This window comes from Malus domestica, chromosome 12 (genome assembly GCF_042453785.1).
Source record: "Malus domestica chromosome 12, GDT2T_hap1".
Classification (NCBI taxonomy): domain Eukaryota; kingdom Viridiplantae; phylum Streptophyta; class Magnoliopsida; order Rosales; family Rosaceae; genus Malus; species Malus domestica.
Genome location: NC_091672.1, coordinates 27,308,636 through 27,321,083, shown reverse-complemented (window position 1 = coordinate 27,321,083; position 12,448 = coordinate 27,308,636). Strand labels below are relative to the sequence as shown.

Genomic DNA, 12,448 nt, shown 5'->3' with positions numbered 1-12,448 from the left:
ACGAAGATAAGTCTTTAACTGCTAGGCCCTGCCCGGGGGGACTGCCGGTAAATAAGACTAGGACTGGACACTTTTGATCCGGAAGCCAATCCGGGCGGGCGAAGAACAAAGGCTATATGATATAGGTTTTGTTTATGAATGTTTTTGACATACAGCGACCTGAGATAAAACTCCAGAATCTTAAGAACATGAATATCTCAAATCGAGCATAAAACTAGAGTTAATTTTCTGCCATTCTTTGAATTGGATATCCCAGCAGCATGTCAAAGTGCTACAAACGAAGTATGCAGTGTTATCTTTTCGCCTCGTAGTCGGACTCTTTGAAGAAGGAGATTCCCTCATCTCCTAATCTCTCCCTTTCTTTCCCCTTCTATTTGAACGGTTACGATTTAGCTACATCAACATCTTATGTTGATTTTTTTTTATAAAGATAGTAAGATAAAAAATAATATGTGTGAGAGAAAATGAAGGAAATGAATGAGAATATAAGGGAAGAGAATCCTCCTCCTTTTTGAAAGCACATGTCAGGTTATTTACTTCCTTGACGAGACAATCACACTCTCAGGTCCCAACTATAGTTCCCAGATGCGTGTGTATACAGGTCATTTCCCCTAGACCGATGTTTTGTCGATCACTTTTTTTTTTCTTTCAAAATTGTTTGATAAAGAATGTGACTTTTGAGCTAACTGGAAATTTTGAAAATGATTTAAAACTATTACAATAATTTATGAAATGAGGAGTTTTGAATCCATAGTATGTTTAGAAGCTCAATACCCTATCAACTAGAATATTGGACCATATGAATAAAAAAATCTAGTACACATATATTTAAGGAAAAGGATTCGGCAAGGGATTATAGGGTTCCCGTGATCGTGATTGTTCATCGTTTATTGTACGGTCATAAATCATTTCAAAATTTGAAATTTGAAATTAAATATAAATAGTATCTAACGAAAACTGACCGCACGATATACAATGAACGGTCATGATCACGGAATCATTAGGATCCCTAGGAAAAGGATCTAGTTGTTAAATTCTATATATATATATCTGTTGACCCTAAAAACTACCATGAATACGTGGCGCACATACCGAGTAACTATTAAGCTAACTGCATCATTCAATTGTGTGTGGGGCGTGGCAACTCGGCCGGGGAGTAGAATGTGTTGATGTTGCGTTGGGCACGCTACTGACTTCTCGATCTTGCTACTACAACCAAGGAAAAAATATGTCTTGGCCTTGAAGACAAGGTTGCTAGTTATGCGAAGTTCGATTTCAATTCGTCTTTCAATGTGTCGAATGTAGTAACCTGGTAACATCTCACTTCGCCAAAAAGGCTGATGAGATGACCTCTACCAACAATAACTCAGAAATCCTTGTTGATTGAGATTTGGATAAATAGTCAGTCGGTCTCGAAGCAATGTTGTTTATCCAAACTGAAGATGCTCATCGGTCAGCTGATTCTACGGCTCCAATGATGTTTATCCAAACTGAAGATGTCACTGGTTGGCTTCATAGTACTGTTTATCCAAACTGAAGATGTGTTGGTGGGAAGAAAGATAAAATCTCAGGGTTGTTGAGAAACTTTGAGTAGGACAATTTGTAGGTTGATTTTGAGGGGGTCCTTTTTTATTACTTGCAGCTTTATATTTATAGCAAGTCTCCTAGATCGCCAATCCAGGAGATACATTTTCCGAATATATTCCCAATAACTGATATTATCTTTAATATATTTGGGAAAAAATCTCCCTAGTCTCCTTATGCCGGTAGACTTTTACAAGAGGAACAACAGGTGTCCCTTTGAAATCTCGACGTACCCTTTCACACAGCATGCATACTGTAATCCCACCATCAATTCTTATCACTTTAAACTCATCTGACAACACCCATCACCATGCAAAAAAGCCTAGCCCACCTAGGTTTCTTATCTCATCATTACCCAATACCATCAAATCCTAGTCTTATCACATCATCATAACTCCATCACCTTTAACCCATCAATGTATGCATCCTGATGGCTGTCTAAATGAATTTTTACTAATTATCACCATAAATGGAGGTAAGACTAGCCGACATTCACCTCTCCCAGACCCTGCGTAAAGCGGGAGCCTTGTGCACTGGGTACGACCTTTTTTTTTATCACCATATGTTAAAAAGAAAACTAATGAAAATGTTTAAAATTTTTGAATTTTAACGATAATGACAAAATAAAGGGTAAAGTAAATAGTACTAAGATTGACTTTTTAGTATAAAAATATGGTTTTTTCGTTAAAGTGCACAGTACCGAGCTTTTCGTTAAAATTCCATATTTTAAATGGATAATAATCAGTTCAATAAGGACCTCTACCAATAAAGACTCGGAAATCCTTGTTGACCGAGATTTGGATAAATAACCAGTTAGTCTCGAAGCAGTGATGTTTATCCAAACTGAATGTGCTTCTCAATCGATTGATTCTACGACTCTAATGATGTTTATTCAAACTGAAGATGTCGTCGGTTGCCTTTACAATGCTATATATCCAAACTGAAGATGTATTGGCGGGAATAAAGGGGAAGAAGGATAAAATCTCAGGGTTGTTGAGAAGATGTACGCAGGGTAATTTGTTTGTTAATTTGAATGGATCCTTTTTTGTTATTTGCATCTTTGTATTTACAGCAAGTCTCCTTGATCGCCAATCCAATAGAGACCTTTTCCGAATATATTCCCAAAAACAATAACTGATATTATCTTTAATATATTTCGGCAAATATCTCCCTATTCTCCTTATGCCGATAGACTTTTACAAAAGGAACAACAGGTGTCCCTTTGAAATCTCGAAATACCCTTTCACACGGCATGCATATTGTAATCCCATCATCAATTCTTATCGCTTCAAACTCATATGACAACACCCATCACCATGCAAAAAAGCCTAGCCTACCTAGGTTTCTTATCTCATCATTACCCAAAACCATCAAATCATAGGCTTATCACATCACAGTAATTTCATCACCTTTAACCCATCCATGCATGCATCCTGATGGCTATCTAAATGAATTTCAAACTCATTTGTACTAATTATCACCATATTTTAAATGGATAATAATCAGTTCAAAATCTAGCCCTATTAGTAGCTTCCAAGTGACGTCTGCAAATAAACAACATTCCAATATCAACTTAATATCAGTTTGCAGCATACCACTTGAATCTGTCTGCCAAACCAAACTGATCCAATTCTCCAAAAAAAAAAAAAAAAAAACCAAATTGATCCAATCCACATGTCCACACACCAGACATCCCAAATCAATTTGAACTGTATTGCTTGCTTGGGGATATAATTCACATCTTATTTATCTCGTTTAAGAAGATGTCAAGATAATTTATATCAAATAATTATTATGATAAAAACCCTAATATTATCATTTAACAATAACAAAATTATCTTCACTTTTCTATCCGACGATTAGAAGTTATGTTCACTCAACGACCTTTAATTGCACAGGCCGAAGGTGCAATTTCGAGTCTAAACAATATCTATCTAATATGTATGTATGTTTACGAATTAGTGTCTGTTGGGCAAGCTTCAATAGGGTTAATAATAATTCTACATAACATAACCCACTTAGTGGACGGGTAGTCGAGATTTTTATTTTTTTATTTTTTGTGGAGTACATCAATATTTTTATATTAAGGAGAAAGTGAGTTCGACTAAGTCACACAATGAATAACTTAATTTGGTATTAAATTCATCATTCACGAGATTAAAATCTAAGATCTTTTACTACAAGGTGAAGAGAAATACTACCAGAACATTTTACTAAGTGACTGGTAGTCGAATTTTTTACCGAAAATAAATTTGTAGTGCTTAGAACTCAATCCAACTCATATTGGATGGGTTGGTCAGGTTACTTGGTATACGCACTAAAATGCCTCAACAATATAACAGTTATTTCGGACCAAAAAAGTATGTAACAGAGTATTTATACGAAGGGTAGCATGGTCAAATCACATGAAAAAGTACAAAAAGGAAGAGTATGGCCGAACCTTGACCTTCACAGTCCCCAAGCCCCATACTTGTCTCTCTCCCCAACAAAGCGATGAAACCCTCTCTCTATCACTTTCTCTCTCTCTCAGCCACGGGCAAACCAATGAAACGCCGATTCAAAGCCAGATTCGAGGCCAGGAACCTCCGCGGATCCAGGCATAAGAAGAATCCAGCCCAACAGCGGAAGCTACGAGGTGAGATCCGGACTCATCTCGGCATCCACGCTTTTAGACTTTGTTTTAGGGTTAGGGTTTGTGAGGTGGAAGGAACAACAAAATTCGTTTCGTTGGGAGTATCCGTATGGCATGCATATGCGGGGCTTTGTTATCCTCCTTACCAATTAATCCAGAAGGAATTGGACGTAATTGAACGTGAAGCATTGATGATTTGAATGAGAATGATCGATAATACATACCAGTAATTAAGGGTCTTTAGTTAAGTGCGTGATCAATCCAGATGGCTTTATATGTATATACTACTAATACGTGCATTAATTTCCTCAAACAAATGTACAGATGAGAAGAAACAAGTAAAAGCTGTTCAAGACTCTCCCCGTTCACACTGTCTTGCAAAACAAGGAGAAGAAAAGGCTGCTAATCCTTATTGTGAATGTTGCTGTGGTGCTGCGGGTTCCCATTATAGGGCAAATTGCCCGTATTTGAGGTGGCTCCCGTGGAACGTAGATACTGTTGGCAAGGGCTTTGTTATAATGTGTCAGTTTTGTTCTGCCATTGGCGACGACTGCAGGCATCAACGAAAGCGTGCTGTTCGACTTGCATGTACTCGTTGTGGAGTGGAAGGCCACCACGTGAATGGTGCGTGTTCGGTGAAGAATGGAATGGAATATGGACGTAAGATTACTCTTGGGCGCAGACCAGACCCTAGTCTTCGGGGACTGTGGATCGGTAATTAATTTCCTATGCACTCTCTTTGAGTAGCTTCAGCACTAGCCACTACGTATTTGTCTGTTCATATGTCATGTGAGTCTGTCTTTGAATAAGCTCAGACCTGTTCTGTCGTCATCCGTGGCTGGCAGATGGATAGATACTAATTTGTTATCGTTATATCATCAGCGTCTCTGGACTTTGTGTTTGGTTTGTGCTTAATTGTACTTACTGGTCTTGGAATAGCTTGCAATTGCCCTTCTTTTTTTTAACCAATTAGCATCAGGGATAATCTCTTGGGTGAAAAGATGATGACAATCTTTGCACAATGCCTGCTTATGTTCAAAACTGATATGCTAATCAAGAACATTCGTCGTCATCATCAATCAATTAGAAGTGCATAGATCAATGGAACCCGCATAGTAGTCGGAAATTAACAATGAAGAGGGAGAGAGGGAGGGAGGGGGTTGGAAGTGCATAGATCAATGGAACTGCATAGTAGTCGGAAATTAGCAATGAAGAGGGAGGGAGGGAGGGAGGGAGGGAGGAATACGGCCGGGTGCCTCGTCCCATCACAACAGAAACAACCAGACAAACAACAAAATAACAAAAGGCATTACAACCCGTCTTCAAATAAGTCTGCCAGCATGTCGGGGGTTCCTCGAACCGAGACCGAGCAAGGCGATGGGCCATCCAATGAGAGATCTATTAATCGAATGCTCCTGCAAAGTAGTAGCGATATAGATAAATTTTTAACTGTGACGGAAAAAAATGGTATATTATGTGCTTTAATATGAGTGGTGAGAAATTTTATTTTTTAAATTATTAACTTTTTAGCACACATATCTTACCATTTGTATAATGACATATGGTATACCATCCCGTATACTGATCACACTGAAAAACCTCTCTGCGATATGGAGAGAATCACTCTCTAAAATTACATGTTGGAAGCACCTTTTAACAACTAACGCCAGACACTCCGTCAGGCAACCTATAACATTGTTGATGTGTATGACTTTGAAAATTGGTTATCTTCCTCTTCCACCCTCCTGTGTCTCCGTAATCGCCACCACATCTCTTTTCCTTCTTCTTCCCTAAAAGTTAAAACCCTCCAATTTCCCCAAAACCCTCCCTTTAATCTCTCGCAGAATCAGACTCCCCTACATCTTTCCAACCCAACGGTCCAAATTTTCAATATTTCCTCAATTAATGGAACTGCATAGTAGTCGGAAATTAGCAGTGAAGTTGAACTTGGCCATCTTTATCCTTCCAATGCTCAAAACAAGATGGCTCCTGCTCCTGATCAATGTCTTCATTAGAGAGAGAGAGAGAGAGAGAGAGAAGGGGAGATTGGCTTCCGAATCAAAAGCGTCCTCGTCTTCTTAGCAAAATTCAATTTGAAAATTTCGAAGACAAAATGCAACAAGATCGAAAGGTCGTGAGAGTATTTACAAAATTCAGATGCTAAGCCCTCGCCTCGAATGGAAAATGGGAGAGAATCCATTTGATCCTCTATAGTACCGGCAGCAATCCAAAGCTCGCAGCGGGCACGACAGTCATGCGCCGAGACAAACGACCTTTAGCGTCCAAAGCTCGCAGCGGGCACGACAGTCATGCGCCGAGCGACAATCACTTTGAATTGTCATTTGCTTAGAACTGTTGTGCGTGTCAAGTGACAAATTGTTTGTATTGTTGTTTTGCAAAGAGCTACGGAAGACCCATAAGTGTGAGGGGTGAAGAAATGTAAAAACCAGGTCTTCTTACATATATTAAGTTCGAAATCAATTAACTCATATTGACCTGCCTCTCTCTTTGTTCTTGTTGACATTTTTACATCCATATCAGAAACCCAGAGGACATTGTCGCCGTCGTCACAAGACAATGAACTAGCAATGCATGGTGGAATTGGTTATATGCGACATATCATTTCTTAATGGCTTTTTAGCCAAAATAATTCATGAGATTTACATAACTCCTCACTTTTGTCCCTGAGGTTTGAAATCAACGGAAGTGGTCCATGAATTTGTCCACCATAATTGGTCATTCCTCAAAAAATCTCCATTAAATAAAAGATAAAATGACAAAAACACCCTCAAATTTTGTCAAATCATTTTGGCCCATTGTTTATCAAATTGAGGGTATTCTTGTCATTTGGTCATTATTTTACATAATTTTTCAAGGAATAACCAAAATGCTTGATGGTGGACAAACTCAAGGACCACTTCTATTGATTTCAAATCTCAGAAATCAAAGTGATGAGTTATGCAAATCTCAGAGACCATTTTGGCTAAAAAAACCTTTCTTAATTCAAAAGATTCCTCTATTTTCTTCTTTCTTTCTAGTTTTTTTTTTATTTTTTATTTTAGAAACACTTCATTCACATTTCTATTTTGCATGCTCATTTCAAATAAGCACCGGTGGCAGCCTAAAGTAGGCATGAAAAAAAAAAAAATTAAAGAGTTTGATTCAATGCATGAAAAAAAAAAAAAATTAAAGAGTTCGATTTCCGACAATACTTCCGAAGTTGAAATACCATTGTCAGAGCCAATCCTGATACGATCTAATTCGCCGAATTCAACGTGAATCTTGATTCCATCGGTTGGTACTCAAGAAGATAATAATTTTGGTTCTGATACGGCTAAATTGGAGTGAGTGTAATGCCATTTAAATTTTCAGCATCTTTCTTAATCCTCCAGAATTATAGGTTATAATCTTCGTCATGGATTATTATTTTCAGGGCATGCCTTATGTTCTTTGTTGTTGTGTGCGATGATGTTTTAAATCTTTCTTCATAGATGATCATAATTCAAGTGACGACTCTGTTGTTGGAAGAGGAAGATAAACTGCGGTTGTTGCTATCCTTGTCCAATTTAACGGTAGAGTTCAAGAAGAATAGACCTTTGTAAGATTGTCGTTAGGCCTGTAATTGTCCACCAACGTACTGAGTAGAAAAAAAAAAAAAAAAAAAACTTGATATAGATCCAATTTTGTGAGGCACGAATAGTCCAGTTATTTGAAATATGTCCAATAACTAGGATTACACATCAGCATATTTTTATTTTCATACCAATATACCCCTAAAATTATAAATTGTTATAAATATGTAAATGCACATAATCCCTCAATTATAGGATTAATAGTAGAATGAATTCCTTACCTATAGGATTTGAACCAATCCATTATATAATAACTTCAACTCTGTAGTAAGAATTATAGGTTTATGGCGGCTGTTGCTGGGCATCAAGTGGGAGTAATCATCCCCTTTATGTTGAAGTTATTGCAGCAAAGAACGCTACCTGTTGTTCCATGAGTTGCACGTGGCTACGCTTCGGCTGTTTTTTAGGGAAACTCAATTATGACATTTTTTCGCATTTCATTCCTCATGTCCGTTTTAGTATGGTTAGAGAGAAGCAAACATTGTGACTCATAGGCAAGGTTTGGTGGGAAAGTTATCCGAATGCCACTATAAAAAACACTGAAAATAAAAATTAGTTTACTCCAATACCTAAGTCAAATCAAGTAGAGTACTACCATACATATAATTGGAGAACAATAAATCAATTGAAATAGATTAATATATAGTCACAATTCATACTCTCTTCATAGGTAGTAAGATGAAGTGACTGCATGTAATTTACATGAAATGTATTCTTCTTTGACTTCATGTAATTTGCATCAAATATTATTTTCTTTGATTATGTTTGTTGTTTTCTTTTTAGTTATTCAATTCGACATGTAGAAATAAAGAGGCGTGAGTAGAAACTAAAAATAATATTTGAAAATCAATTCATCTCCCTTCAAATGCTTTGAATTATCATTTTCTTAGAATAGAAGCAAATTCAAGCGACAAATTAATGGAAATTGTTCTTTTGCATGAAGTTGGGCTTTAATAGGCCTTCGTGTGTGTTGTTGGTTCTTTTAGTAGGGTTCTAAATGTTGGCCCATTACACATTTGATGTAAGACGTGATTTTCAAACACTCGTTTTTCTCTTGAACACTTGTATATGTGTCGATAAAGACCTCGGGTTTTCATCACGAGCAAACTAATCTATCAAACATCATTAACTTGTTTTAAAATGCCTTTAAAATGATCGAAAATATTTTTAAAATACTAAAAATAATACTTTTTAAAAGAAGCATCCGATACTTCCCAAACGAGTTCTAAAGGTTAAAGTGAAATGGGCAGAATTTTTAAGAAATAACAATCGAAAGGAAACAAATTGAAAAAAATTGGGAAACGAGCTTACGCGTTAAGTTGATCAGCATGACGCGGCTGCACCGTCAGTCTCTGAAGATAGAGAGATTCTCTACGCTCTCTCTCTCTCTCTCTCTCTCTGTCTATCTCACTGCTTGAGGATTCCCTTCCAATGGGCAGTCACCACCTGGACCACTGACCAGTCAACCCACAGCCACAACCATGGTTGAGTTATTTAGCAGCCACCGTTTCCCTAAGCTTTTCTAATTATTAGGGTTAGTTTTCTATTTTCCCCCTAAACGTTTGTGCTTTATTTCACTTTGGTCGTCCAACTTTCTTTCGTCTCAATTTGACCGTGAAGTTATTAATCTATCAAGAACGATAGGGTATGACTTTCGTTACGAGAGTTGACAAATTAACACATTAGTATCTTGCGAAGAGAATTTCGATAATTCAACTACTTGACTGAAGTTTATTTGTCTAAGGGACTAACAAAACAACCAACTTAAATTGGTCGTTTTGGTTCGGAGCTATTATTTTTCGTCATCAATTGAAATTGATGGAACATAATATTAATTTTTACCTTGGAAAATTGAGTACAAGCGATAGGGTCAAATGATATGATTGAAATATTGAAAGGTGGTTTCAATGTTTCTCTAATTCACGAAACTCATTATCAAATATCAACTAAAAATTGTAGTTCATCTTCTTCCACCGACACATCTCCGTTTTTATAATATCTTCATAGTTGGTAAAATATTAAAATCTATGTTTTATTTAGTGTTAAGAAAAAAGTCCGTTGCCACTATATTTGACATTGTGATTCTCTTCAACAAAAAAAAAAGTCTTGAAGGATGCCTACCACTAGTATTGTCAGCTTCTGTAACTAACGTCATTATAATCGTGCTTTAGAAACTTTTAAAAACAAAAGGATCAAAACGAAAATATCATTTAAGTTGAGGGAGCAAATTTGAAATAAATTTAATTATTATTCAATTATAAGGTGAGCAGCAGCAGCAGCAGCTTGTTTGTTTATATATATAAAAAATACGTACGGATAAGACGACGCGTGTCACCGCAAACAACGCGTTTTCTTCCTCCTTTTAATTCTCCCCGCACCGCCCTATTTATGCACTCGTCTTCTTCCTCACTACTCCTCTCAACACTTCCAGGGCCACCAGCGCCACCTCCACACAGTCTCTCTCTCTCTCTCTCTCTCTCTCTCTCTCTCTCTCTCTCTCTCCTCTGCTTACTTAATCAACGATAAGAACCCCCCAATTCTTCCCAATCAGTCAATTCCCGTAGTACACTTCACTTTCCTCCCCGCTCATCCCTTGCGGAAACCCATTTCCCCAAATTCCAATTTTTCAAAATATTATCTTGAAATCCGATTGATATCACAACAACCCAATTTCCCAAAATATCGATTTTTTTTGGAGAATTTGAGTTGATTGAGCTGCTTTAATGGCGTCGTCGGAAGACGTGGCGAGCATGATGGAGCCGTGGGCTTTGAGGCCCAACACCTTCGCGGACTCCTGGATCTCCGACGCCTTCGCTCGCGACACCAAAACTTTCACCATGGCCCTCCAGAAGTCCATCTCCAGCAACCCGGAGCTGCTCGATTTTTCCTCTGACGATTTGTTCATGCCGTTTCTCAACACCATCTTCCAAACACCCGAGACAGCACCCACCCCCACCGTTTCTGGACTTTCCGGCTCGGACGACCTCGAGTCCGTGGCCGCACCGCTGAAAAAGCAGCAGAGAAGCGTGATTCCGGTGGCGAATGGCGGTGGTAAGGTTTCGAAACGGAAGTCGCGCGCGTCGAAACGGTCCCAGACGACTTTCATCACGGCGGACCCGAGCAACTTCCGACAGATGGTGCAACAGGTGACCGGAGTCAGATTCGGTAACGGACAGGTCACTATGCAGTCGGTTCTGAAGCCGGAGCCACACAGACCCGGTAGCCTGTTGCCCGGAGGGGTTGGCGTCTGCATGCCGACACTCGATACGTCGGCCTATCTTTTGGATCATCACAATCATGAGCAGCAGCTGATGGGGCCCACTTCGACGAGGATAGCTACTGGGCCGTGGCATGGGCCCAACACGACGTTGACCGGGTCTAGCCCAGTGTCGTTTGGCGGGACGGGTGGCGTCGACGTGGCTTCTAGCGGTGGCGTTGCGTCTGGGGGATTAGGTTTTGACTCGTTTGCGAGCTTTCCCACCTTGGAGTCGTGGAAGGTCATGTGAGTGTGGGTAGAGATCCGTTTGACTTTGACGAACCATCATGTGACACGTGGGCGGTGATGTGCACGATGACGTATCTCTGTTGTCTGTATGACTTAATATTAATATGGTTTTTTAATTAATTTTGGTTATTAGTGTTTTGTTTTGTTCCCTTAATTTAATTTCTTTTGATTATGGTGTATTGACCTTTCATTACTCCAGCTTAATGAATTAGACTTTTGTGCATATCAAGTTTTGCATTGTTTTACTCCTTGCCATTTAATTGGAAGTCTCAAGATGCGTGAAAAGAAAAATATTAGAGACAAGAAAAATATTAGAGAGATCATATTTGATATGGTTTGTATGGTGTGTATGTCAAATGTGTTACGACGGGATGTTGTATGCATCACTTGTTATATTGTTATTATCTTCATTTGTTAGCTTGCTTAATATGGTTTGTAACGCTAATTGCCCTAGTTACAAGTTCGATACATGAGTGAACCGTTTGGTGTATGTTTCTGTTTGTAACACTATTCGTCTTAATTTTAAATTCGAAAAACGAAGGAACTAGTTGGTATACGGTACAGTTTGTAACGCTAATCACCATATTTCCAAGTTCGATGAATGAACAAACTAGTCAATAGTCTCGGTCTTTATTATCCCCGTATTGAAACATACCAAATTCACTTTCTTGTGACATTTGTCTTCTTATCTTGATTTTTCCCCATATTGAAACATACCAAATTCACTTCCTTGTGACATATGTCTTCTCATCTCAATTTTGGAACAGAACTCAAATTCGACGAATAAATGCGACTTAACGTGGAGTGGAGTAATTCAGAATTATAATTTGGTGGTATTCCTCTTTATTTATAAATGAGATGTCTTTAGTTTAAATCTTGTAGATGGTGAATTCGATACAGAATTAGGTTGTCCATTGTGTGGTTTAACCAATCTCTCTCTCTCTCCCCTTAGTGTAAAAATATGGATGTATTAAAAAAAAAAAAGCAAAGTTGAGCTGGACTTGACCTTAAAGAAAACTAATGACTTATTGGGTCGTTAATTAATGTAATTAGAGCGACTAATTATGCGCTTTGTGCATGCATTCTTTAAACAAA

At 38.2% G+C, this 12,448-nt stretch overlaps 1 protein-coding gene and 1 long non-coding RNA gene across 2 annotated transcripts; both read left to right on the top strand.

Annotated features, from left to right (window-relative positions):
- Positions 1-4,054: 4,054 nt before the first annotated feature.
- LOC139190101 (uncharacterized) lies at positions 4,055-5,201 on the top strand. The gene is made up of 2 exons (XR_011574090.1): positions 4,055-4,219; positions 4,541-5,201. It is a non-coding gene; the product is annotated as an uncharacterized lncRNA (long non-coding RNA).
- Positions 5,202-10,140: 4,939 nt separating this feature from the next.
- LOC103433862 (calmodulin-binding protein 25-like) lies at positions 10,141-11,576 on the top strand. The gene has a single exon (XM_008372148.4). It carries the CDS (start codon positions 10,572-10,574, stop codon positions 11,352-11,354), a length of 783 nt encoding a protein of 260 aa, XP_008370370.3. The 5' UTR covers positions 10,141-10,571; the 3' UTR covers positions 11,355-11,576.
- The last annotated feature ends 872 nt before the right edge of the window (positions 11,577-12,448 follow it).